This window comes from Lineus longissimus, chromosome 5 (genome assembly GCF_910592395.1).
Source record: "Lineus longissimus chromosome 5, tnLinLong1.2, whole genome shotgun sequence".
NCBI classification, from domain to species: Eukaryota; Metazoa; Nemertea; class Pilidiophora; order Heteronemertea; family Lineidae; genus Lineus; species Lineus longissimus.
Window position 1 is genome coordinate 19,133,568 of NC_088312.1, and position 26,702 is coordinate 19,160,269.

Below are 26,702 nucleotides of genomic sequence, written 5' to 3' on the forward strand. Positions count from 1 at the left end.
CGAACTCTCTTCTAAAACAGGACTCGAAATCAGGCCAAACAAATATGTTTCTTTCATGATAGAGGACGGTGTTATCAAACCACTTGAGATTTTCATCGGGGGAACCAACAAAATCTCTCTCGAAAATTCCCGGGTTCAAATATCTCGGGCGAGCAATGGTGACGAATATGTCTATCATTGGGCCATCAAAAATCATTTTCATGAAATTTAGGGCGGGTATCCAAAACATTCAGCAAGCAAAATTTCTCAGGGGTAGGACCGTCTCAAAATTACTTTTTCCCCTCATTTCAGTTCCTTTTCATGGCGCAGGACATAACAGCTGACAACCTACGTCGCAGAGACAAACTGGCGCTCAGGTACTGTCGCAGGTTGTGTTCGAATGACCCTGGGTACGTAAGCACCACGACCATGCGGCCCCTTGCGACTGAGGTCTTTTCATTGACAACTGTATGAAGTTGTGTCTCTTGCTCGCGGGAATAGGCCTGGTGGCGCGGCGGGTCCAAACAGCTACTACGCTCAGTCACCCTGCTGCTAGGTCACTAGATTGGGAAATCGTATCTACTGACCTAATTAGTGCAATTAGCCATAACAAACCATACATATTTTTAAAGGGAATAAAGTGTCCTCACCTACCTGCGGTAAAGTCCCTTTTTCCGTTCACCCCCTTGTGAACCCCCTTGATGACGAACGAACTGCCTCGAGAGTCTGAAAAACTAAGTCAAGCCCCATTTGAATCTTCTGCAAAGCCCTCTTCATAAATATGACTTTACATCATACGTATCACACTCTACATTATATATCTTGCTTCTTCACCTCCGTAATAACCAAATAGTATTAGGGCCTAATACAGAATAAATTGAAATTGAAATTGAAATTGTACCAATATTCAAACGTTCAATTTTACCAATGATCGAGGAGGGGATCTGAAAAAGCTGCCAATCAATTTCCAGTAATACTCCAAATTATAAGGTCCTCTAAATTGTTTTGCCTAGGAAAAAGGAAACAATTCCGGAACACTCAGGTTGAGAACTTAGGCCATAAATATTTGTTCTCGAGTATTTCAAGCACGATATTTCTTCATGAATATCAACGAAATAGGAAGGAAGTGGCCCAAACGCACACCCTTGACTCAAAATACCAGTATCAGTAAACTAGTGTTCTATTACATGGAACGTGTAGAAGATGCGCATTCTATATTCTAAAATACATGTACAAATGTTGTCCAAAGGCATTGTCTATTATTTGATAACTTCCCTTGGACATGTTTGATAATAATATATGAATATTTGATGGTAATTTTACTTTGGACGCATTAGTTTATGAATTAGCTAAGGTGATGGGAAGCCCAAAAACCAGATCTAAACCTATAGTGCTAAAAATTATTAGTAAAAAAACAACAATAAAGCTGATAATTTTCCGGATTGCACAACTGTGAAATTAGTAAAAGGCATAAGTGTTCTAACCATCAATGGAAAGAATTACTATTTCGATAGTTAAAACAACAGTCGGTATTTATAGGAACTTCCAGATTAGTAAAAAAATACGATATAAAATAGTTATTTTTACTGTTTAATTTCAAGAGTGTATTAAAAGGCCTACTGGATTTACTTTCTTAGTAATATAATATGGTACTAATACATTCAAACATGTACATGTACATACATGTCGTTCATGAGGGTTGCGAAACCAGCCTACGTATAGTTCAGGCCTGTTCGCAGAAAACTACTTTATCGCAAGAATCAGCCGGTTCCCTGTCTGTGAATATTTGAACATAGTTATTGATATTATAATTAACTGCCATTTATCACTCTTATTATGCGGGCAGGCGTCAGTTGATCTATTGGAATCACCGAATCAAATTTTGAGTGGGCCTCGAAGTATCCTGACTTCTCTGGGTCAGATTTCGCGGTAGGCAAATCAAAGCGTAACAGTATACGAGTATGTGTACAATTATTTACGACAACGCAAACATTTTTTAATATCTTTTCATCGATCCAGGTTTGTGAAATATTTACAATGAGTACGTGTAGGAAACGATAAAAGTGACAGCTGGCCTTATGATCGAGTTCGCAGAATGAGGACAGTTGTTGTCCACAGTAGATTCATATTCATACCATGGGTTTTCCATCTTTGGCGGATTTGATTCAGCCTATACGTGCATAGAATCCCTTCAAATTCTGCTTTATTAGTATGAATATTTGTCAATCAAAATCTAAGAATATCATGAAATGCATTTGTTATGTAAATGACTACACGGAATCCAGGTCACAGAATGTTTAGAATTCTGTGGAAGGGGAAATAATCTACGCCACCTACAATAGAAGGCAGAAAGAACCTGATATAAACATTGAGATATTCGACAACAGTCATTTATAAACTGTTCAGCGTATGGTACAGACAGAAACCCAACTTCAGTATCCGTTCGTTCACCTGAGATACACTTTTTGACAGCAGGGGATTTTACGAAATCGGAGAGCAGAAACATTCACAAACATATAACCTTATTTTGTGTGGTCTGAACAAGTATTGATCCGTCTAAGTTCTGAAGCAGCAGAACGCTTATTGAGTGAAGACATCTTGTTCGAGGCATAGTGTTGATCTCAACCGAAATATCGGCGCATATTCAGCTTCTAACATTTAGGCAGAGGGCTGGTTCTGACCTCAGAGAAGATCTATTGACTGATTGACCACGCGAGTTCCAATTACTCAGCCGAAGAAACCGGACAGTTGAAGGACACCTCGTGAAGTATATGTATTGGTATTAGCAGAAGAAAGCGGAATAAGTACAGCCAGTGCCAATTGGAAAGGTCTCGAGGAGATTTTAGAAGGTGCAACAAGTTTGAATCCAAGGAAAGGAACTGACGAATTGCTTCAAAAACTCTCGTCCAGCTTGGAAAGGAAGGAGGATCTATGTTTTAGCTTCCTGTTCCGGATCCGTGGATTTCTATCAAAGGATTGCTATTTTAAAGTAAAGGTAAGTTTCAAAACGTGAAATTTAGACTGAAGTCTAGAACCAAACGCTGTAACAAACAGTGCGTGATGTCTACAAACAGCTGCTGACATGTTCTGTACATGTATTACACCACACCTGTAATGGGAACGGCTGTATACCAGCTGCTCTTAGTTCCGCATTACAGACAGTTTCACTGATCTAATTTGGGGTGATGTGGAGATGAGAGGATGATGCCTAGGTTCCCTCTGCGTTTATTGGTAGAGTTTTTTTGTGGAAACCTATTCCGGTTGCTTGGTTCTAGTAAAAAAGTATTTATCTTGTACCTAGGACCGAAAAGTACGGTTTCTTTACCATGCTAACGATGGCTTTTTCATTGTATTAAAGCTGGTGGTAACGAGCTTTGAGGGGATTTTGCTGTTTGTTGGTTCCTAATTTGTTTCCCTGAGACAAGACTATTTCAAGGTATTGTTGTCAGTTCTTCGTATTTGCCAGGAAACTGGCCATGTGTTCAGCCACAGGGTGGGCGATAGAGGATATATTTACTCCTGTTCTGGAACGATAATGCTGATTCAGTAGTAGGTTTACACAGGCTGCGGATGAAAGACAGATCAGGATATCGATGCTTGATGGGCTATCCTCTGTCTAACTCGACTCTACTTTGCTTCTACGAGATAACATTAACTTTAGGTAGGTGGGAGGTCTAATCTATCATTATGTTGCATGTAGAGTAAGACTGGTATACATTGTGTAGATGTTGGTCAATATTCCGTCGCTTGTAAAGCATGCCAATTAAAGATGCATGGCAAGCTGTCGGTATTTGCCCCAGACTACATGAAGCGAACTCGATCGTTGTGGCGACGTACGTAGCTCTATTACGGTAGTATTCATGGGAATGAGCCTCTTTATTTGAGAGACGTGTGCGTGTTTAACTGGATGAGGAACTTCGAATCCTTCTATCTGTGATATCCATGCAGTTCGTAGGTCGATTCCCCTCCCCCAGAGCGCCTATTGCCCCAATTCTCTCCTCCTTCGTTGGTGACGTTCCCGGCCACGCTTGAAAAAGATTGCATTGCACTCGGGTAGGCTCCGTAGCTGGTCATGGTCTCACAAGCGGTATCCAAGGATGGTCTGGTATAAGGTTTGTAACACTTTGACAGGTCATTTTTTAGTGATATATTGGTGTTGTCTCTTGAATGCGCGTATCTGCATGATTTGGTGAATAGGTCAAACCCATTTGGTCGTATATCAAATAAATTGGTTTTACATTGTAATCAAGGAGGATGTTTTATCATTTCGAAGTAGATTCGAGTGATATCAAAATACGGTTTCTAGGGACTCAGTGGCCGATAACTTCTTTAAGGAGCGCTGATGAGAAGCTATGTCAATTCTTATGTTGTTTATCGAAGCAATAAGCCGGCTAGCGCTGCACATGTAGACGTTATACAGGGTGGCCCCCAAAAAACTATCGTTGCGTTTTCTGAGAAATTCCCTAAACCGAAACGCTGCGTATTCTTTCTTTCATTGCGATCTCTTGAGAATGGTGCCTGTTAACACTTATACCTGTGACATCATGGTACGCTTGATGCGAAAATATGGTTTTTTTTACAGATCCAGGTGGTCTAAGTTAATTACTGCTTGGAACACAGTTAAAGTAAATAGCATGTTATGTCCAAGCTGTATGTGCATCTACATGTAAAATGTCTAGTTTTTTAAAATCCGTAGATGGCCGTGATAGTAGTCAACATGTGTCAAGTTCTAGATAAATGGCTGGTCCTTTCAGATGATCACAATTAAAGATTCACCTCAATATAACTGATGTTCCATATTCATCTGCAAGTAGGTTATCAATCTTCCCTTGATAATTATTGTAGACCTACAGACGTTTATTGGCCGTGTTTTGTAGTATTTGAGTTCTGAGCTAATGAGTGTTGTCAGCAATTAGCAACGCAGACTGTCATTTATTTTACACAGCAGCGATGTGCTATATTTATCATATACTTACTGTGGAAGAGTAACGTTTCGCGTGCAGGATATCTTTGCGAATTTTGCGAGGAGGTCTGCTCGCGAAAATGTTCTGCCGAAATTGTACGCCGCGAAAACTGTCGACTGTTCGGTCTGTCCTGTTCGGTCTTGACGAATATAATCAATATCAATCGATGGAGATTGGCATGAGTCGGTGAGGTTGTGTTACTGATCCGGGACGGTTCGCTCGTCGTCCAGAACATGGCCTCTGATGGAGGAGGGATCAGGCTGATTCACTGCGTCCGGGGTGTATAGTCGAGATGCTTTTGGGAATGTTTACTGAATTACAGTTTGTTTTTGTACACGACTCCTTAGCTATTAAAGGGAGCCTTTAGGCAGCAGCAAGTCAGGTCAGATTAAAATACACGAAGTTGACAATAGAGGTATCTCCTATCTTACAGTACATTGAAGCAATTGGGCAAGTTTCGCAAGCATTACGAAGAACTCCGAAGGATGAAGTACGGAGTGTGTAAATGTAATTTATCACTAATTTTTAAAAACTTCCCGATTACTTATCAAACTACATGTAAACAGAGTCTATCAATTTGAAAGACTCTGGTGTAAACGATGATTTACGACTGCCGCGCTGATGAAATAGCACAGGACTTGATGGCACCACCGGCCTTCGAACTTTGTCGTTAGTATGGTTTGCGGAACCTGCCCACTCTTATTCTTAGCTCGTACGAGTATATTCATCGCTGAGTCAAACGCGAACCAAACTAGAGTTTTTCCCCTCTTACTTTGACTGTTAAATACGAAACTAGAGACAAAATCTTAAGAGTAAAACGAGTAAAATGCAGTAATTTTGGCGATATGAGTGACGTAAAATACAGTAACATTTGGCACTTTCTGCTCTTTACAGCAGTGTCAGAATGTATACTACAAAAAACATTTGTACAAAAGTTGAAATATTCAGTCTGTATTTATTTGATCTACACCACACATACCATAAATACCAGTGCGACGTCCCTAGTATTTATACTAGAAAAAGTCAGTTTGTACCACAACAAATTCAATAATTGTAGCCTCTGACAGATAATTTGAGCGATAACTACATCATAGTATTTTGATGGTGGAATACAGCGATAACTCATCACACCCGTTCGAAACAACGACAATCAGAGAAATGGGACTGGACAGAATGACAGGCGATTTGAGAAAACCATATTCAATTATGCTTCCCCAGAAACGGTCCATCACATGCCAGTAATTCAAATTCATCTACGCTTTATCATGTATAATATCCCACTCTATAGTGCATGTGGATCCGGCCAAACTGTTAGTTAACCCGGTTACAAAAAAGGAGGGATTAAAAAAGTTTGATTTGGGCATCGTGTATGGTTTTGAAATAGCGTGCACTCTTAAAATCAACCAGAAAAAATAACTATTTAATAGTTATGTTTTACCACTCTGGTAGTTGCTATTGCACAGACTAAGAAAGTAGTTGTTTTAACTATTAAAATAGTAAATATTAACCATTTTAGTGGTAGTTTTTACTACTTTTTTTAGGTTTTGAAAAGGACCTCACTCCCTGGCAAAGAATTTTTTAAAAATCAGATGCCAAGCCGTTACTGCCAGTGTACACTGGCTGTGGAATTCCCGAGACAGTCAATCGACATGCGATATCAAAGTTCATATCAAAACAAACTGCTACCAATCGAAAGAAAGGCGCATTGCATTATAACGGAGGGATCTTTTTGCTGGAACGTTGCGTCATGGAAATTACACATTGATTGATGGATTTTCATGATTGGATAAGCTATCTCATGATCTAGTTTTATTATCGTGAACTAACTGTATCGTCGTTCGCCGGCCCTGAGTCAGTCCTGTTCAATCAAGTCTGGGATCTTTGCCCCATCTGTCTTGAATTCTTAATGCATGAACTACTTGATGGCTTTTATCTTAACCATGTTTTTTTGTTCTCTTTATAGGACAAGCAACATGAAGACTTCCGCTTACGTCATCACATCACTGCTCCTGAGCTTTTCCGGATCAGCTCTCTCCCAGACATGCGCAGAGAGAGCTTTCTGCGGAGTAAACGTCACCGAAATGGACCAAATTAAGCACATGTTTGAACAGGACGTTGTGTCGTGGGGTATTCTTGGTGTGAACTTTTGGGTGAAAGGGATAGACTGGGATTCACCAAGTAACGACAGCGACGACGTGTTTAATCCGAATTGGTGGAGCTGGTATTTGGAGGAGGCAGGTTCACTCATAGACATGCCACTGGACTATGATATTCTCTCAATTGGTCTTTTATCATTAAGGATAAAAGATTATGATTTGGAGTTCACAAGTTCACCGCCAGGGTGTTTATCGGCGCTGCCCTATTCGTGTAAACGTCAGATTGTCCACGAAAAGTTGTTGATGATAACTCAACGTGACGAGGCTACGCATGATGAATTGATTTGTCAGACCGCTATGCATGAAAAATCTCTCCTAACTGGTAACACAGTAGGATTATCCAAAAAGTGTTGTAAACGGGAGTCATTGAAGAATGGTACTGATGAATACACGAAAGACGGCGCTTGGCAAGGCCGCCATTACAGCGTCAAGCGCCTCCTGGTGTTTCTTTTTGGAACTGTACTACCCTTGTTTAGTATTCCCTTGGTCATGGCGTGGGCTGATTTCAAACCTTTGGATGTCGGTCATGGATTCGTAGACTACGCCAGTAACAAACTTTGCAAGTTCTGTCACTTTAAGCTCCGTGGATCCTCAAACCTACAGCCATTGGACCAACGTACAGTAATCATGAGAGAAAACGACTTGATCGAATTTGAAGGCCCTGTTATGACACTCACGTCCATTGCTGATTTTGATTTCCCAATCAAAGCAGGAAAGATGAAATTCACGATCTTATTTCTGCTACAGTACATCCCAATCGGACTCTGGCTCTATTACTATAACGAGAAAAAGGACTCGATGAAGTATTTGGACTCTTGGGAAAAGATTCTGTTCAATTTGCGTTTTAATCCATTCAGTTGGTTGTGCACGGATCCACAGTTCTGGCCCTACAAGTTTGCCCTTTTCCTCATTGTACTCAATAGCATGTCCTTCGTAGGGTTGTGCATCTGGTGGTTATTAGAGTCTGCGGCAATTCGCAAAGCGTTCATGAATCTTTTAATCAAAAGCAGTTTGTACGGAAAGTTTAAAGGAAGGGGAAAATTCAAGGCACGACGCACGGGAGTCCCCCTGGAAAAGATATTTCGAAATCTTTTCATCGCGCTTTTCACGACTATAATGATCGGAACTTACATGGTCGTCTTTAGCTTCTTTCATAGCGCTATCTACACTATAGGGGGCGTGGTGGTGAATATTGAACTGGTCGCATCATGGCTGACCGGCCTCGCTTTGGTCATATATTACGTTAACAAATCGTACACCGGGGTGAAAGCAAAGTACACTGATATTAAGAGACTGGTTTTTGAGGAGTCTTTGCTGTGGAAAGTCTACAAAGGATCGATTCTAATGACATGTGATGTTCTTGTGAACGACAGCGAAAACAACAAAATGGTGGACAGAGACAAACAAGTCTTCAAATACGAATGGGTGAAAGCAGAAGGCCCTATTTTATTGTATAATAAGGACAATAACTTGATGTTGCCAAGACGCATGTTCTTGAGAATATGTGAAAAGTTGGAGCCATTGAAGGAAAATGTCAAAAAGGCCGCGATTGATTTGACTTTTACGCTGTTTTTCTTAGGTCTAGTTGTATTCACGATTGCCGTTTTCAGACCTTATAATGCATCTAGTGAAATGAGTGTAGTTGTGACGTCAGTGGTCACGTTACTCACCGCGTTAATCCCGCAGTTAGCGGAAATGACGAATTGCCAGGAGCAGGATAATTTGGAGAAATCCGTTCTTCATTACAAGGTCAGGAAAGCTGTCCATAGTTACAGACCAAATTTCCGAACTCTGGTCGATACGAGCACGTTCAGTCCCAAGGCAACCATGATTAGACGGCTCTCAAAAGAAGATTACAACGCTATTAACCCAGATATCATGGCGCCGCTCGGAACAAAGTTCATAGGGGATACAGACTCTGGTCTCCGGACCGCCAATGACTTTAATCCTTCGTCAAGTCTGCCCTCACCAGTCAACACCTTAGTACACGATGGTCTCAGACCGCCAATACTACCAACGATTCATTCAGTTGGGTCCGCATCACCTTTGGTGGCCCAGAGAGCGAATAACAATGCCCGGAATGGTCACCGCCCGGCGGAGAGGTTAACTTCTAATGATAGTGGCTTGATGGTTTTAGATCTCCGGGGTGTTGAAGTCCAAAACCAACACGATCCGGATGAAGACGATCTTTTTATCGATGACTCTTTTCCGAAGACGGAGGTCTGAACCTAAAAACGTTGTAATTTGATTTTATCAAAAAGATGTATTATTTGATATTTTGGTGGTTAGTACTAACTAGGCTCACCCCAGACATGCCAGAGGCATGGGTTTGCCAAATTTATGAAAATGAATTGATGAATTCAGCCGTCCATCTGGTGATATATCCACCTATCCATTACCCACTGAGAATCTCCGAGTGAAATTATAACTTTTACCCCTGACCACATACAAACTATACCACAAAACGCAGCATGGTTATCCGGAAACTTTTTCGGAGGCGCAATCGTCACTTCAGTATATCACTGAATATGAACAGGATGAATGTGTCCACTAACATGACCAATAAAACATGTTTTATTTGAACTTATCTATTGAATGTCAGAAAAAGAGTTTTTGGTGTTGTTTTTTCTTGAATTTGGCCAACACTGCTTGCCGAGACGACCGCGGCAACTAAAGTAATTCTTTCTCTAGGATGAGGCTACCAGCAAGAGAGGTCAAAAATCTGATAAAAATATACAGAAGAAATGTTAAGAAAGACTAGAGGTGCCTTGAGTTAATAGAATAGGGGCTTGTAAGACAGTGCCGTTAGAAATGGCCTTATATGTAGTAAATATCATCAGGCAAGATAAACTGTCAGCGTGATATCTTATCCTGCCTGTCCCTACGAAGAGCTACTAACGACAACGTATGAAGTGTTTTAAATGTATTTTTTATCAACGGTTTTTTTTCAAATTTTCCCCCCAATATCTTCTACAACTAAATATATCGTATACCCTATATGACATGTTCGATCTGGTGACTCTGATTATCCACTCATGCAGTTTTTTTACTACATGTACTTTAAGCTCGGAGATAGAGTCGGAGTGGGAATCGAAAGGGTGCGTATCATCTCTATCGTATTGGCAAAAACTATGGCTGGAGACAGATGTGGTTAATCGACATGTCCCAGGTTATTGTACAAAAAATTGAGGTGTGGTTAGCTCTAAGCTACAGGTTGAGCCAGGCTGTCGTACATTCTGACTCTGAGAATATCATTCTCTGTAACGTAAGCTTTTAGCGAGTTCTTTTAGAAGATAGTTTTGTGTAAATAAAGTTATTTTTCATTAAAGCCGACTTCAGCATTTTGTTCTCCTGGCCAGTCTTCTGATATACCTCGGATCCAGTAGCTTCGTCTTAACCTGATTCGGAGAGATCCAATCCTCCAATCCTCGCCATTGTTAACCATCGCTGTAAAGGTTATCGTTTTGTTAACTGGCAAATTTAACGTAGTCTGGAGATCCCACTGTGAGAGGTAGTGAGTCGCTTATTTTCAACTGATTGCTCCAGTGGAGTTAGATATATTCGGTAGCCTATCTTGCCTATTGGTGTTAACTTCCCACCACCTGGCGTCCTACAAAAACAGTTGTTGCAGAAGGCATTCGACACTATGCTCATTTACCTGTGGTCTGCTTCTATAGCATTCCTAACGACCTGAGCGCCCGTGATTATGATGACGTTACATGTTGGGTAACGTGCCAAATTCGTATAGGCAGAGTGACGGGATCGGTTTAAAGGGGTAATGCGTGAGATTTAAGTTACCCGGAGGCTAATTTATCTCTGCTGGCCACCATGTGTCGCCACTTGCAGTGTCACCCTTGTCCTCTAATGATGATTGTCACTTGTGTTCGGAGGCGGTTTCGAACATGGCATTCAAAGTTCAGGTTAGCCTCCGGTTACATTTTGTTGGTGAACTGTTTGTAACAGTTAAATGGTTGTTCAATGATCATGTCTGGAGAAGTCTCAGTCCGCTGGAAGCCACTTTGTATGAAAAACAACAACACCACAACCACCAACAACAACATAATCTCTCATGCCCTTGTTATCACCGCCTCCACCAAAAAAACCCCGGAGAGCCGTTCGTTGGATTGGTAAGATGCGTTTGAATCAGACTACGTATGATGCCATCTGGCAGTTTAGCTTCAAACGAACGAAACCACACTTCACCAACCTAATCGGCAAATCCAGAAAACTACTCACTGCTCATCCCTCTCCTGAACAAAGGACGCCATTGCCTCAGATCACTCAAGGAGGTTAGTCGTTAAAAATAATCACATTTTGAAACTCACTACATTTCAGCAAGAATTAATAAAGACTAAGAATACGGAAGCAAAACTACGGCATTTTAACTAGCACCAAGTACCAACATTTGACAATAGGGGGCTTTTGCAAGATAATTCAGCTTCTACTCAATGGCTATCCGTACTATTGGTTGGTTGTTGCTTGATTTTTGTCACAAAATACATTTCTCAAATAGTGTAACTCGTTTATATAATACAGAATGTAAAGCAATAATAGTGTGTTTTATATTTCTTGTATTTTCTAAAATTTTTCTTGAACTGTACATTTTGAAAGGTAACATGTATAAATGTTGTACATTACATTAATCAAATATCAGATATCATTACATACAAAATTTGTCGCTTCTCAATTGATTAACGCAACACACTATGTTAATGCCCCTTACCTCACAGTGAAAGGAATTCAGGCCTTTCCCAATGCATGATCTTTCTTTAAACAATACCCGCTCGCACCCAGGCCTTATTGCCTATTGTGCTACTGTCTTAATTTACAGTGGGTTATCAGAACAAATCTTTGTAACATTGAACCGTACGAAACCGTTCATGGGGTCGATGGGCCTACCTGCAATGGCAACTTAAGCTGAAAGGATGGATGTCGTCCTGGGTGCCGACAAATGGTATCCAGGTTCGAGATCGACTGGACAATAAGCACCCTGGGCGCCATTACACTAGAAAAATAGCACCCAGCTTCTTTTTGCCTTGCTTACGGATCTTAGGGACGAGGACGTTTCTTGCAATCTCGTTTTATCTCACGCCGTGGTACTTGCGGCATTAGCAGTGCTCGAAATAAAAAGAACAGATAAACAGAAAAAAACGCGTTTAGGCCTATAGGTCATTGAAAGCACATTTCGGATATATCCCTCCTATACACCTTTTCTGAATAAATCATCCAAAATGTGTTTTCAAAGACCTATAGGCCTAAACGCGTTTTTTTCTGTTTATCAGTTCTTTTTATTTCGAGCACTGCTAATGCCACAAGTACCACGGCGCGAGATAAAACGAGATTGCAAGAAACGTCCTCGTCCCTAAGATCCGTAAGCCAGGCAAAAAGAAGCTGGGTGCTATTAGTCTAGTGTAATGGCACCCAGGTTGCTTATTGTCCAGTCGATCTCGAACCTGGGTACCATTTGTCGGCACCCAGGACGACATCCACCCTTTCAGCGCAACTTAACGTTATGGAGAAGGGAGGATTCGCAACAGTTAGAAAGATCAGGATGAATTTTCTTAAATAAGAAAATTCATTATAATGTTAAAAGAATTTGGCCACTTATGAATACATGTAGTTATAAACGTCCAAAAAGCACAAGTGGCACAAGCAATATACTAAAATGGAAGTGTGCCACATTTGTATCTGGCTTCCTCTCGGTAATCCGGTAACATGATCGATACAGACACGCCTGCACGGCGGCACTAGCCCTGGTGAAATTTGATGCATTGTTAGTTTTTGCGCATATTTTTCGCCCCCTTAGTTTGTAATACGTCAGTGTGAGTGGTCGATTCGGTTCACCTGTAGACAATGGCACATGTAGACAGATACTCATTCAGAATTGTCGCAGGTTTTAGAATTCAAATATTTTTTCTGATACTTCTTTCCCTTTAAATTAGAATTAGAATTAGAATTGTTCTCTACAAATAGCGATATCTTTATAATCGTTGGCCTCTCGCGTAGGAATAATCACCAATCTCCCTTTGCATCATTTTGTAAGAATTATTGTTTTATTCTTATGGTGGATGAGTACTGTGCACATGTACTGGGTAGGTATACGCTTATATTATTCTACATACATTTATTCTAAATTCTAATTTCTAAGCATACATACCTAAACCAACTGATTATGTGTCATGTAAAATAGGAGAATCAGCTTCTCGTAGTCGGGCCCGACCTCAACCTCCCTATTAGGGCCTACATTTATTATACCACTACATGTAGGATTACAATTTTTCAACCCAAAAACCACGTGGGAGAAGTGCATTTACATGTACATTGTATATACATTACAAATTGTGTACAAAAATCGCATTTTCCGTATTTGGTCGATCTCACGTACTGAATCCCTTTGGTGCTTTTCCTATGTCGGCTAATATGTGCGTATACAGTGGCTCCTCCTTTACATGAATGAGTTTATAATGAAGACTGTTCAGTCCGTCGACTTGAAAACGGCGGGTGCTCAGGTACAGTAGTTTCGCCCTGAAATGCAAAAGACATTGCAATCAGAGTGATATAATTAGGAGTATCATCAACTCGATACCAACGTTGGCGCATGTACTTGCGCTGCAATTCTAAGTGATTCTTGGCAAAGTATCTGCTGTTAATTCACATGGTGGCGTGGCAAGGAAATTAGTTGATTAAATCATGATGATGGTAATACCATATCACGTTATGTCCACACTCATTTGTCCATGACGTCTCGGGCAGCATTGTACTCCGGGGACACACAGTTAGAAGCAACATGAGGTAGATAATGCTAATTGAACATGACTTGTCCAAGGTGCCCTTGCAGGGTGGCAGAGGTTCAGATTAGACTCAGGACTGCGCAGTTCCGGAACAAGATGAGACAAGACCACAATTGATTTTTTAAGCATTTTAGCAGTTAAATTGTCAATGTTTGACCGCGACGCATCAAAGAATGCGTCGAGTTGTGATACTGAAATTCGGATATGATATACGGGTTAGTCTTGCGAGTAACTGGTGCGATTTAAATTGGTGATTGACCACGGAATTTTTTTTTTAAATTGACAAGTTTGACACAAGTGGACATTTTTACCCATTTCGGCCATTTTCACTCCAAATTTGAACCCCCCCCCCCCCTATGGCCAGGTTGTCAAAATTCTAAATTATTTTTTTACCAAACAATTTATTTATATCTGTAGACTTGCCACAGCAAATATTTTTTCAATACCTCTCCAAATATGTACTTGAGAGTAAAAAACATGCACTCGTCTAATTGATAGGCCTCGACCCTCCAACCTATGAATATTCATTAGTGGTCTTGTCTCAGATTTACTGAGTATTGATGGCGTCGCCATTACGTGAGTTCCTGCGCGAGACAAGACCACTAATGAATATTCATAGGTTGGAGGGTCCAGGCCTATCTATTAGACGAGTGCATGTTTTTTACTCTCAAGTACATATTTGGAGAGGTATTGAAAAAATATTTGTTGTGGCAAGTCTACAGATATAAAGAAATTATTTGATGAAAAAATTAATTTCGAATTTTGCTAATTTGGTAATAGGGGGCGTGTTTTGAGTTTTTTCTGCCAGTTGGCTGAAAAGAGTGGAAATATCAAAGTCTGTCTAATTTGTCGATTAAAAAAAAATTTCCGTGGTCAATCACCATTTTATTTTTCACCATTTACTTGCCCGACTGTCCGGAATAACATAATCTAAATTTCAGATTCACAACACCACGCGTTCTTTGATGCGTCGCGGTCAAACATTGACAATTTAACTGCTAAAAGGCTTAAAAAATCAATTGTGGTCTTGTCTCTATTTACACTACATTTTGGGTCAATATAGTGAAAAATTTGAATGTGCTCAAATCACTCTAATTCATTTAGAATATTGTATTGCTGATGATTTAAGGTCAAAACAAGCTAAAATAATGAGAAAAAAACTTAATTTGACCCAAATAAGAGTCAACCTAACCCCGGTCTAAGTTCGGTTTCATTTTTACAAGTCTTGTTGTGTTGCCATTCATTTTGTAATTTCTTTGAAACTACTTAGGCCTTGATTCTGAAAGTTGTTCCCTAAGCAGCAAAGATATTCCTAAATCACATCCTAAAGTTTCAGCTCCATAGCTTGCTTATTCTGGCCAGGGCAGGTCTTTGAATTTGGTGCTGTTGGGTGCAAAATCATGACTTTTTGTCGATTTTGTCCTCTTTCGTCGCTTTGGCACAGTTGTACCACTCTTTGAAATGTCTCTCATTTCTCCAGAAATGTCCAGATATGACTTTCCTTTGTTGGAGAGTTGTGGGATGTCATGTACATTAGTTTGAAAAAAATCGCAAAATGTTAACCCCTGAAATGTACCTTCATTGAGACAAGACCACTAATGAATATTCATAGGTTGGAGGGTCCAGGCCTATCTATTAGACGAGTGCATGTTTTTTACTCTCAAGTACATATTTGGAGAGGTATTGAAAAAATATTTGTTGTGGCAAGTCTACAGATATAAAGAAATTATTTGATGAAAAAATTAATTTCGAATTTTGCTAATTTGGTAATAGGGGGCGTGTTTTGAGTTTTTTCTGCCAGTTGGCTGAAAAGAGTGGAAATATCAAAGTCTGTCTAATTTGTCGATTAAAAAAAAATTTCCGTGGTCAATCACCATTTTATTTTTCACCATTTACTTGCCCGACTGTCCGGAATAACATAATCTAAATTTCAGATTCACAACACCACGCGTTCTTTGATGCGTCGCGGTCAAACATTGACAATTTAACTGCTAAAAGGCTTAAAAAATCAATTGTGGTCTTGTCTCTATTTACACTACATTTTGGGTCAATATAGTGAAAAATTTGAATGTGCTCAAATCACTCTAATTCATTTAGAATATTGTATTGCTGATGATTTAAGGTCAAAACAAGCTAAAATAATGAGAAAAAAACTTAATTTGACCCAAATAAGAGTCAACCTAACCCCGGTCTAAGTTCGGTTTCATTTTTACAAGTCTTGTTGTGTTGCCATTCATTTTGTAATTTCTTTGAAACTACTTAGGCCTTGATTCTGAAAGTTGTTCCCTAAGCAGCAAAGATATTCCTAAATCACATCCTAAAGTTTCAGCTCCATAGCTTGCTTATTCTGGCCAGGGCAGGTCTTTGAATTTGGTGCTGTTGGGTGCAAAATCATGACTTTTTGTCGATTTTGTCCTCTTTCGTCGCTTTGGCACAGTTGTACCACTCTTTGAAATGTCTCTCATTTCTCCAGAAATGTCCAGATATGACTTTCCTTTGTTGGAGAGTTGTGGGATGTCATGTACATTAGTTTGAAAAAAATCGCAAAATGTTAACCCCTGAAATGTACCTTCATTGAGACAAGACCACTAATGAATATTCATAGGTTGGAGGGTCCAGGCCTATCTATTAGACGAGTGCATGTTTTTTACTCTCAAGTACATATTTGGAGAGGTATTGAAAAAATATTTGTTGTGGCAAGTCTACAGATATAAAGAAATTATTTGATGAAAAAATTAATTTCGAATTTTGCTAATTTGGTAATAGGGGGCGTGTTTTGAGTTTTTTCTGCCAGTTGGCTGAAAAGAGTGGAAATATCAAAGTCTGTCTAATTTGTCGATTAAAAAAAAATTTCCGTGGTCAATCACCATTTTATTTTTCACCATTTACTTGCCCGACTGTCCGGAATAACATAATCTAAATTTCAGATTCACAACACCACGCGTTCTTTGATGCGTCGCGGTCAAACATTGACAATTTAACTGCTAAAAGGCTTAAAAAATCAATTGTGGTCTTGTCTCTATTTACACTACATTTTGGGTCAATATAGTGAAAAATTTGAATGTGCTCAAATCACTCTAATTCATTTAGAATATTGTATTGCTGATGATTTAAGGTCAAAACAAGCTAAAATAATGAGAAAAAAACTTAATTTGACCCAAATAAGAGTCAACCTAACCCCGGTCTAAGTTCGGTTTCATTTTTACAAGTCTTGTTGTGTTGCCATTCATTTTGTAATTTCTTTGAAACTACTTAGGCCTTGATTCTGAAAGTTGTTCCCTAAGCAGCAAAGATATTCCTAAATCACATCCTAAAGTTTCAGCTCCATAGCTTGCTTATTCTGGCCAGGGCAGGTCTTTGAATTTGGTGCTGTTGGGTGCAAAATCATGACTTTTTGTCGATTTTGTCCTCTTTCGTCGCTTTGGCACAGTTGTACCACTCTTTGAAATGTCTCTCATTTCTCCAGAAATGTCCAGATATGACTTTCCTTTGTTGGAGAGTTGTGGGATGTCATGTACATTAGTTTGAAAAAAATCGCAAAATGTTAACCCCTGAAATGTACCTTCATTGAGACAAGACCACTAATGAATATTCATAGGTTGGAGGGTCCAGGCCTATCTATTAGACGAGTGCATGTTTTTTACTCTCAAGTACATATTTGGAGAGGTATTGAAAAAATATTTGTTGTGGCAAGTCTACAGATATAAAGAAATTATTTGATGAAAAAATTAATTTCGAATTTTGCTAATTTGGTAATAGGGGGCGTGTTTTGAGTTTTTTCTGCCAGTTGGCTGAAAAGAGTGGAAATATCAAAGTCTGTCTAATTTGTCGATTAAAAAAAAATTTCCGTGGTCAATCACCATTTTATTTTTCACCATTTACTTGCCCGACTGTCCGGAATAACATAATCTAAATTTCAGATTCACAACACCACGCGTTCTTTGATGCGTCGCGGTCAAACATTGACAATTTAACTGCTAAAAGGCTTAAAAAATCAATTGTGGTCTTGTCTCTATTTACACTACATTTTGGGTCAATATAGTGAAAAATTTGAATGTGCTCAAATCACTCTAATTCATTTAGAATATTGTATTGCTGATGATTTAAGGTCAAAACAAGCTAAAATAATGAGAAAAAAACTTAATTTGACCCAAATAAGAGTCAACCTAACCCCGGTCTAAGTTCGGTTTCATTTTTACAAGTCTTGTTGTGTTGCCATTCATTTTGTAATTTCTTTGAAACTACTTAGGCCTTGATTCTGAAAGTTGTTCCCTAAGCAGCAAAGATATTCCTAAATCACATCCTAAAGTTTCAGCTCCATAGCTTGCTTATTCTGGCCAGGGCAGGTCTTTGAATTTGGTGCTGTTGGGTGCAAAATCATGACTTTTTGTCGATTTTGTCCTCTTTCGTCGCTTTGGCACAGTTGTACCACTCTTTGAAATGTCTCTCATTTCTCCAGAAATGTCCAGATATGACTTTCCTTTGTTGGAGAGTTGTGGGATGTCATGTACATTAGTTTGAAAAAAATCGCAAAATGTTAACCCCTGAAATGTACCTTCATTTACACTACATTTTGGGTCAATATAGTGAAAAATTTGAATGTGCTCAAATCACTCTAATTCATTTAGAATATTGTATTGCTGATGATTTAAGGTCAAAACAAGCTAAAATAATGAGAAAAAAACTTAATTTGACCCAAATAAGAGTCAACCTAACCCCGGTCTAAGTTCGGTTTCATTTTTACAAGTCTTGTTGTGTTGCCATTCATTTTGTAATTTCTTTGAAACTACTTAGGCCTTGATTCTGAAAGTTGTTCCCTAAGCAGCAAAGATATTCCTAAATCACATCCTAAAGTTTCAGCTCCATAGCTTGCTTATTCTGGCCAGGGCAGGTCTTTGAATTTGGTGCTGTTGGGTGCAAAATCATGACTTTTTGTCGATTTTGTCCTCTTTCGTCGCTTTGGCACAGTTGTACCACTCTTTGAAATGTCTCTCATTTCTCCAGAAATGTCCAGATATGACTTTCCTTTGTTGGAGAGTTGTGGGATGTCATGTACATTAGTTTGAAAAAAATCGCAAAATGTTAACCCCTGAAATGTACCTTCATTGAGACAAGACCACTAATGAATATTCATAGGTTGGAGGGTCCAGGCCTATCTATTAGACGAGTGCATGTTTTTTACTCTCAAGTACATATTTGGAGAGGTATTGAAAAAATATTTGTTGTGGCAAGTCTACAGATATAAAGAAATTATTTGATGAAAAAATTAATTTCGAATTTTGCTAATTTGGTAATAGGGGGCGTGTTTTGAGTTTTTTCTGCCAGTTGGCTGAAAAGAGTGGAAATATCAAAGTCTGTCTAATTTGTCGATTAAAAAAAAATTTCCGTGGTCAATCACCATTTTATTTTTCACCATTTACTTGCCCGACTGTCCGGAATAACATAATCTAAATTTCAGATTCACAACACCACGCGTTCTTTGATGCGTCGCGGTCAAACATTGACAATTTAACTGCTAAAAGGCTTAAAAAATCAATTGTGGTCTTGTCTCTATTTACACTACATTTTGGGTCAATATAGTGAAAAATTTGAATGTGCTCAAATCACTCTAATTCATTTAGAATATTGTATTGCTGATGATTTAAGGTCAAAACAAGCTAAAATAATGAGAAAAAAACTTAATTTGACCCAAATAAGAGTCAACCTAACCCCGGTCTAAGTTCGGTTTCATTTTTACAAGTCTTGTTGTGTTGCCATTCATTTTGTAATTTCTTTGAAACTACTTAGGCCTTGATTCTGAAAGTTGTTCCCTAAGCAGCAAAGATATTCCTAAATCACATCCTAAAGTTTCAGCTCCATAGCTTGCTTATTCTGGCCAGGGCAGGTCTTTGAATTTGGTGCTGTTGGGTGCAAAATCATGACTTTTTGTCGATTTTGTCCTCTTTCGTCGCTTTGGCACAGTTGTACCACTCTTTGAAATGTCTCTCATTTCTCCAGAAATGTCCAGATATGACTTTCCTTTGTTGGAGAGTTGTGGGATGTCATGTACATTAGTTTGAAAAAAATCGCAAAATGTTAACCCCTGAAATGTACCTTCATTGAGACAAGACCACTAATGAATATTCATAGGTTGGAGGGTCCAGGCCTATCTATTAGACGAGTGCATGTTTTTTACTCTCAAGTACATATTTGGAGAGGTATTGAAAAAATATTTGTTGTGGCAAGTCTACAGATATAAAGAAATTATTTGATGAAAAAATTAATTTCGAATTTTGCTAATTTGGTAATAGGGGGCGTGTTTTGAGTTTTTTCTGCCAGTTGGCTGAAAAGAGTGGAAATATCAAAGTCTGTCTAATTTGTCGATTAAAAAAAAATTTCCGTGGTCAATCACCATTTTATTTTTCACCATTTACTTGCCCGACTGTCCGGAATAACATAATCTAAATTTCAGATTCACAACACCACGCGTTCTTTGATGCGTCGCGGTCAAACATTGACAATTTAACTGCTAAAAGGCTTAAAAAATCAATTGTGGTCTTGTCTCTATTTACACTACATTTTGGGTCAATATAGTGAAAAATTTGAATGTGCTCAAATCACTCTAATTCATTTAGAATATTGTATTGCTGATGATTTAAGGTCAAAACAAGCTAAAATAATGAGAAAAAAACTTAATTTGACCCAAATAAGAGTCAACCTAACCCCGGTCTAAGTTCGGTTTCATTTTTACAAGTCTTGTTGTGTTGCCATTCATTTTGTAATTTCTTTGAAACTACTTAGGCCTTGATTCTGAAAGTTGTTCCCTAAGCAGCAAAGATATTCCTAAATCACATCCTAAAGTTTCAGCTCCATAGCTTGCTTATTCTGGCCAGGGCAGGTCTTTGAATTTGGTGCTGTTGGGTGCAAAATCATGACTTTTTGTCGATTTTGTCCTCTTTCGTCGCTTTGGCACAGTTGTACCACTCTTTGAAATGTCTCTCATTTCTCCAGAAATGTCCAGATATGACTTTCCTTTGTTGGAGAGTTGTGGGATGTCATGTACATTAGTTTGAAAAAAATCGCAAAATGTTAACCCCTGAAATGTACCTTCATTGAGACAAGACCACTAATGAATATTCATAGGTTGGAGGGTCCAGGCCTATCTATTAGACGAGTGCATGTTTTTTACTCTCAAGTACATATTTGGAGAGGTATTGAAAAAATATTTGTTGTGGCAAGTCTACAGATATAAAGAAATTATTTGATGAAAAAATTAATTTCGAATTTTGCTAATTTGGTAATAGGGGGCGTGTTTTGAGTTTTTTCTGCCAGTTGGCTGAAAAGAGTGGAAATATCAAAGTCTGTCTAATTTGTCGATTAAAAAAAAATTTCCGTGGTCAATCACCATTTTATTTTTCACCATTTACTTGCCCGACTGTCCGGAATAACATAATCTAAATTTCAGATTCACAACACCACGCGTTCTTTGATGCGTCGCGGTCAAACATTGACAATTTAACTGCTAAAAGGCTTAAAAAATCAATTGTGGTCTTGTCTCTATTTACACTACATTTTGGGTCAATATAGTGAAAAATTTGAATGTGCTCAAATCACTCTAATTCATTTAGAATATTGTATTGCTGATGATTTAAGGTCAAAACAAGCTAAAATAATGAGAAAAAAACTTAATTTGACCCAAATAAGAGTCAACCTAACCCCGGTCTAAGTTCGGTTTCATTTTTACAAGTCTTGTTGTGTTGCCATTCATTTTGTAATTTCTTTGAAACTACTTAGGCCTTGATTCTGAAAGTTGTTCCCTAAGCAGCAAAGATATTCCTAAATCACATCCTAAAGTTTCAGCTCCATAGCTTGCTTATTCTGGCCAGGGCAGGTCTTTGAATTTGGTGCTGTTGGGTGCAAAATCATGACTTTTTGTCGATTTTGTCCTCTTTCGTCGCTTTGGCACAGTTGTACCACTCTTTGAAATGTCTCTCATTTCTCCAGAAATGTCCAGATATGACTTTCCTTTGTTGGAGAGTTGTGGGATGTCATGTACATTAGTTTGAAAAAAATCGCAAAATGTTAACCCCTGAAATGTACCTTCATTGAGACAAGACCACTAATGAATATTCATAGGTTGGAGGGTCCAGGCCTATCTATTAGACGAGTGCATGTTTTTTACTCTCAAGTACATATTTGGAGAGGTATTGAAAAAATATTTGTTGTGGCAAGTCTACAGATATAAAGAAATTATTTGATGAAAAAATTAATTTCGAATTTTGCTAATTTGGTAATAGGGGGCGTGTTTTGAGTTTTTTCTGCCAGTTGGCTGAAAAGAGTGGAAATATCAAAGTCTGTCTAATTTGTCGATTAAAAAAAAATTTCCGTGGTCAATCACCATTTTATTTTTCACCATTTACTTGCCCGACTGTCCGGAATAACATAATCTAAATTTCAGATTCACAACACCACGCGTTCTTTGATGCGTCGCGGTCAAACATTGACAATTTAACTGCTAAAAGGCTTAAAAAATCAATTGTGGTCTTGTCTCTATTTACACTACATTTTGGGTCAATATAGTGAAAAATTTGAATGTGCTCAAATCACTCTAATTCATTTAGAATATTGTATTGCTGATGATTTAAGGTCAAAACAAGCTAAAATAATGAGAAAAAAACTTAATTTGACCCAAATAAGAGTCAACCTAACCCCGGTCTAAGTTCGGTTTCATTTTTACAAGTCTTGTTGTGTTGCCATTCATTTTGTAATTTCTTTGAAACTACTTAGGCCTTGATTCTGAAAGTTGTTCCCTAAGCAGCAAAGATATTCCTAAATCACATCCTAAAGTTTCAGCTCCATAGCTTGCTTATTCTGGCCAGGGCAGGTCTTTGAATTTGGTGCTGTTGGGTGCAAAATCATGACTTTTTGTCGATTTTGTCCTCTTTCGTCGCTTTGGCACAGTTGTACCACTCTTTGAAATGTCTCTCATTTCTCCAGAAATGTCCAGATATGACTTTCCTTTGTTGGAGAGTTGTGGGATGTCATGTACATTAGTTTGAAAAAAATCGCAAAATGTTAACCCCTGAAATGTACCTTCATTGAGACAAGACCACTAATGAATATTCATAGGTTGGAGGGTCCAGGCCTATCTATTAGACGAGTGCATGTTTTTTACTCTCAAGTACATATTTGGAGAGGTATTGAAAAAATATTTGTTGTGGCAAGTCTACAGATATAAAGAAATTATTTGATGAAAAAATTAATTTCGAATTTTGCTAATTTGGTAATAGGGGGCGTGTTTTGAGTTTTTTCTGCCAGTTGGCTGAAAAGAGTGGAAATATCAAAGTCTGTCTAATTTGTCGATTAAAAAAAAATTTCCGTGGTCAATCACCATTTTATTTTTCACCATTTACTTGCCCGACTGTCCGGAATAACATAATCTAAATTTCAGATTCACAACACCACGCGTTCTTTGATGCGTCGCGGTCAAACATTGACAATTTAACTGCTAAAAGGCTTAAAAAATCAATTGTGGTCTTGTCTCGCGCAGACCGTCATTTTGTCTCACAACAAGTCGTGGAGTAGATCACAGGCACGTGAAGATATCAGATCGGATATCAGATATCATATAGAAATCGATCCACACGGAACTACATGCAATTGATACATTTTTGTGCACGCCTATGAACAGACAATACGCACAGTACTTGTGTGTGTATACTGTCTGTAGATATGGTTTGAAGGATTGGGGTTTGATCAATTGCTAATTGGTTCATCAATTCTGGTATTTTCACGCATCTGTGATAACATGTTGTAATATTTGTCTGCGTTGACAAGGAGAGAATATCTTTCGATCTGCTTCGAGAATGAGGTAAGGTGTAAAACTAATGAAAGTCAGCGAATAGAGCTTCACCGTCTTTACGCACACCCCTCTCCATGTTCATCGTTCTTTGTGATATGTCCACCGAAGATGCTTTTTTCTCCTTAAAATAACTCTTTCACAAGGGTTAAAGTTAATAGACATTAGATAGAGCCTACTGAGCATGACCAGTGGTCCAAGGTAACTTTGTCTGGTGACGCGGATAGGCTAATAACAGAGCCTTGACACTGTGTGTCCACACAATCATCTCTAGTTACCAAACTTAGGATACCAACCAACTGGCTCATCACTGAAAGCATCACTAGCCAATCTGGCATGCCTTCATCAAAGCCACCCAGCCTCGTGCTCGGCGGGTACGATCCAGCTTTAAAAGATCACGTCCCGCTGGAGCCTTGTTGAACTAATGAGCAAGGGGGCTAGGGCCTTTTGTTGTTGTCAGAAATATGGGGAATGGTGTAGTTGTGTGATTTGGGCGAGGTGGTGGTGGTGGTCGCTTTAAACATGTTTAAAGTCTGAAAGTTCCGATACTTTTTACTTTTTGTATAATTATGCACTTAAGGAGCAGTCGTCCGAGTCCTACAATTAGAACTGCTTCAGCTTGCAACAAACGCCATCTGCGTGGACATGCTGCAACTATTTAAGAAGACCTATTTTTTCTTTCTTTTTAGCCATTTATAAGACCTCAAATGTAAGAAATAATCCTGAACAATATTTCTGTTTTAGTAGTTTTACTGATTTAAAATCTTCGGTTGGATCGTTCGGCATTTTCCGGAGAATGTATGTATTTACGATAATTCTAGCTCGCGCTGATTGCAGCCAGTTGCAAATGTTGATGCCATCAGCCCACACATGCGCAGCAACTATCTTTGTAAAAAATACCATCACATGTAACGTTGTATACGCACCTTTTTCTCCAGTCGGATGGCTTTCGCTTGGTATGTTTGATCATTTTGTATCTAGCCACATAATCCGGGGGACGTGTTATCTTTAAACCAATGTGGAGGATCCTGAAAGAATCGTTTCAGGTCAATCAAAGTGGGATATCATCAAGAACAGCAGAGAGTTGACATTTTCACATGTAACGTGTCACTATTCACTCTTCATGCTTGAAATGAAGAACGAACTAGTCCTTTCCAAAGAGCGGGCTACATACGATTCACGATGTCACTTATCACCCTCAGTCCCGTTTGCAGGTGACATGACAAGTGACGTAAATCCTATGTAAACTCCGGTCTAACGTGAGAGCTCCGGTCTGTGACTGCTAGGTTTCTATCATACAAGGGATATCCATTTCTCCACAGTCACGTTTTTAATCTCGTCTCAATATGAACAAAGTTAAAGCAGCGTGAAGTGCCAATCCTTACGTGCCTGATAAGCTTCATTCTGGTCCGCAGAGCACCGGAGACGTGACACGATAAGTATCATATTGGTCTGTAGATCTGTCACCACAAATGCGGGTTTATTAGCTATGCTCTCTCCCGAGGCTATGAAAGACAACATTCTCATATTTCGTTTGAATACGCAGTTTCTAATTGGCTTAGCTGTGTCAAAGTGGCAACGGTTTACAATTTGCTTTGAAATCAAGAGCTAGAAATGAAATATTAATATTCAACTTTGCTATTCGGTGGGAATCATGAATCATGAAAAAATTCATGTTCTTAGGCTCATGAATCATACGACAGAAGACGAATATTAGCCATATATGTACAAAAACAATGGTACATGTATGCTGAGGAAACGGATAGTGAGGTTCCAAATCGCTCACGAACAAAGATTACGAAAGACGAATTCTTTGTAATCGGACAGAATACAACATGTACATGCAGAAATATAAAGAATTCGTCTTCGTAAATCGTTATTCGTGGGTGATGCGGAAACTCATAAGAAAAATGCGCTGTATCTCCAAATGCCTTTACTGACCTGTAAGCCATATCGTCATCCTCAGCTCCCCATCCCCAGTAAAGGTTGGAATAGCCATTCGCTCTTTCGAAGTGCTCTGTTCGCATGTTGAGTACGCCGCCGACCAGCTCTGGATAGGCCAACCTGAAGTGAGTAAGGGAGGTTACATTTATTTATCAATTATATATCAAAACATGAAAAGAAATGATGTGGTTCTGTCGCACCTAAACTTTTACGAGCTGTCCGCACAAAACATACTGTCAGAGTAATGATAATAACACCCGAGTGCACTGCGATTTCCGAACGAGAAGAACATTTGCTCACTGGTATTAGAACATTTCCATCCGCTCAATCGGAAGTCGCACGAGGGTATTTTTGGCGTTTATCGTAAGGCCACAAACTGTCCGTGAAACCGTCTTAAGGCCGCGCACATGTATTGAACCAATCAGCTCGCGATTGTAAACGAAAAAAGTTCAGTTTGAGATCAATGACTCCAACATTCAGTCAAATCTCCAGCTAGATTTGTCATTTCAAATTGAATAACCACAAACTTACAGGGGATCATCCATTTAAAGGATGTGAATAAATGATCACTGTTGCTGATCACGGTCACACGATATTGTCATCCAATCACAGGAAGGATTTTTCAACCCCGATCATGACGTCACGACTTGATTGACAAGCCGATAATTGCATCTGTGTCCCCTTCCGCTTTGTACCATTCGACCTGGTTGAAGTCTCGCCCTAACAAACTGACCGGAAGACGATCTCGAGCCGATAAAAAGGCGGGAGATTTCACAGATGACTTGATCGATTACAGTGGAGCAGAGATCCGTTTTGATCCGTAGCGCAGGTCATTAGTATTTCTTCTCCTGTCGGAGATTGGTAAAGTTCGGGCGAACAGGCTGTTGCGCTTTCATCTTGAGATCAAGCGCTTTTTACAGAGAACACTTAGTACAGACTGAATAATGTCATCTTTTGCATTCACCAATAAAAGAAAATGCTTCATTTTAAAATTACGATACGGGGAGAATGGTTTGAATATAAAATCGCA

General features: G+C 39.0%; 2 protein-coding genes across 6 annotated transcripts in view; one reads left to right on the top strand and one right to left on the bottom strand.

Moving 5' to 3' along the window:
- LOC135487584 (uncharacterized) overlaps positions 1–10,406 on the top strand; it is a 23,055-nt gene extending 12,649 nt beyond the window's left edge. Inside the window, exons 2-3 of one of the 4 annotated variants that reach the window (XM_064771477.1) lie at positions 292–356; positions 6,907–10,406. In XM_064771477.1, coding sequence (XP_064627547.1) covers positions 292–356; positions 6,907–9,325 — 2,484 coding nt within the window. In that variant the 3' untranslated portion in view covers positions 9,326–10,406. Of the gene's footprint in view, positions 1–291; positions 357–2,339; positions 2,975–3,403; positions 3,641–6,906 lie in introns of those variants that run through there. The other 3 variants (XM_064771478.1, XM_064771479.1, XM_064771480.1) reach the window with 3 other exon arrangements.
- Positions 10,407–12,673: 2,267 nt separating this feature from the next.
- Positions 12,674–26,702, bottom strand: part of LOC135488779 (beta-1,4-galactosyltransferase 4-like) — a 125,835-nt gene continuing 111,806 nt past the window's right edge. For both annotated transcript variants that reach the window (XM_064773596.1, XM_064773597.1), the window contains exons 5-7: positions 25,670–25,792; positions 24,655–24,756; positions 12,674–13,624 (exon numbers count right to left, since the gene is read on the bottom strand). In XM_064773596.1, the coding sequence (XP_064629666.1) occupies positions 13,477–13,624; positions 24,655–24,756; positions 25,670–25,792 (373 nt within the window). In that variant the 3' untranslated portion in view covers positions 12,674–13,476. The remainder of the gene's footprint in view (positions 13,625–24,654; positions 24,757–25,669; positions 25,793–26,702) is intronic.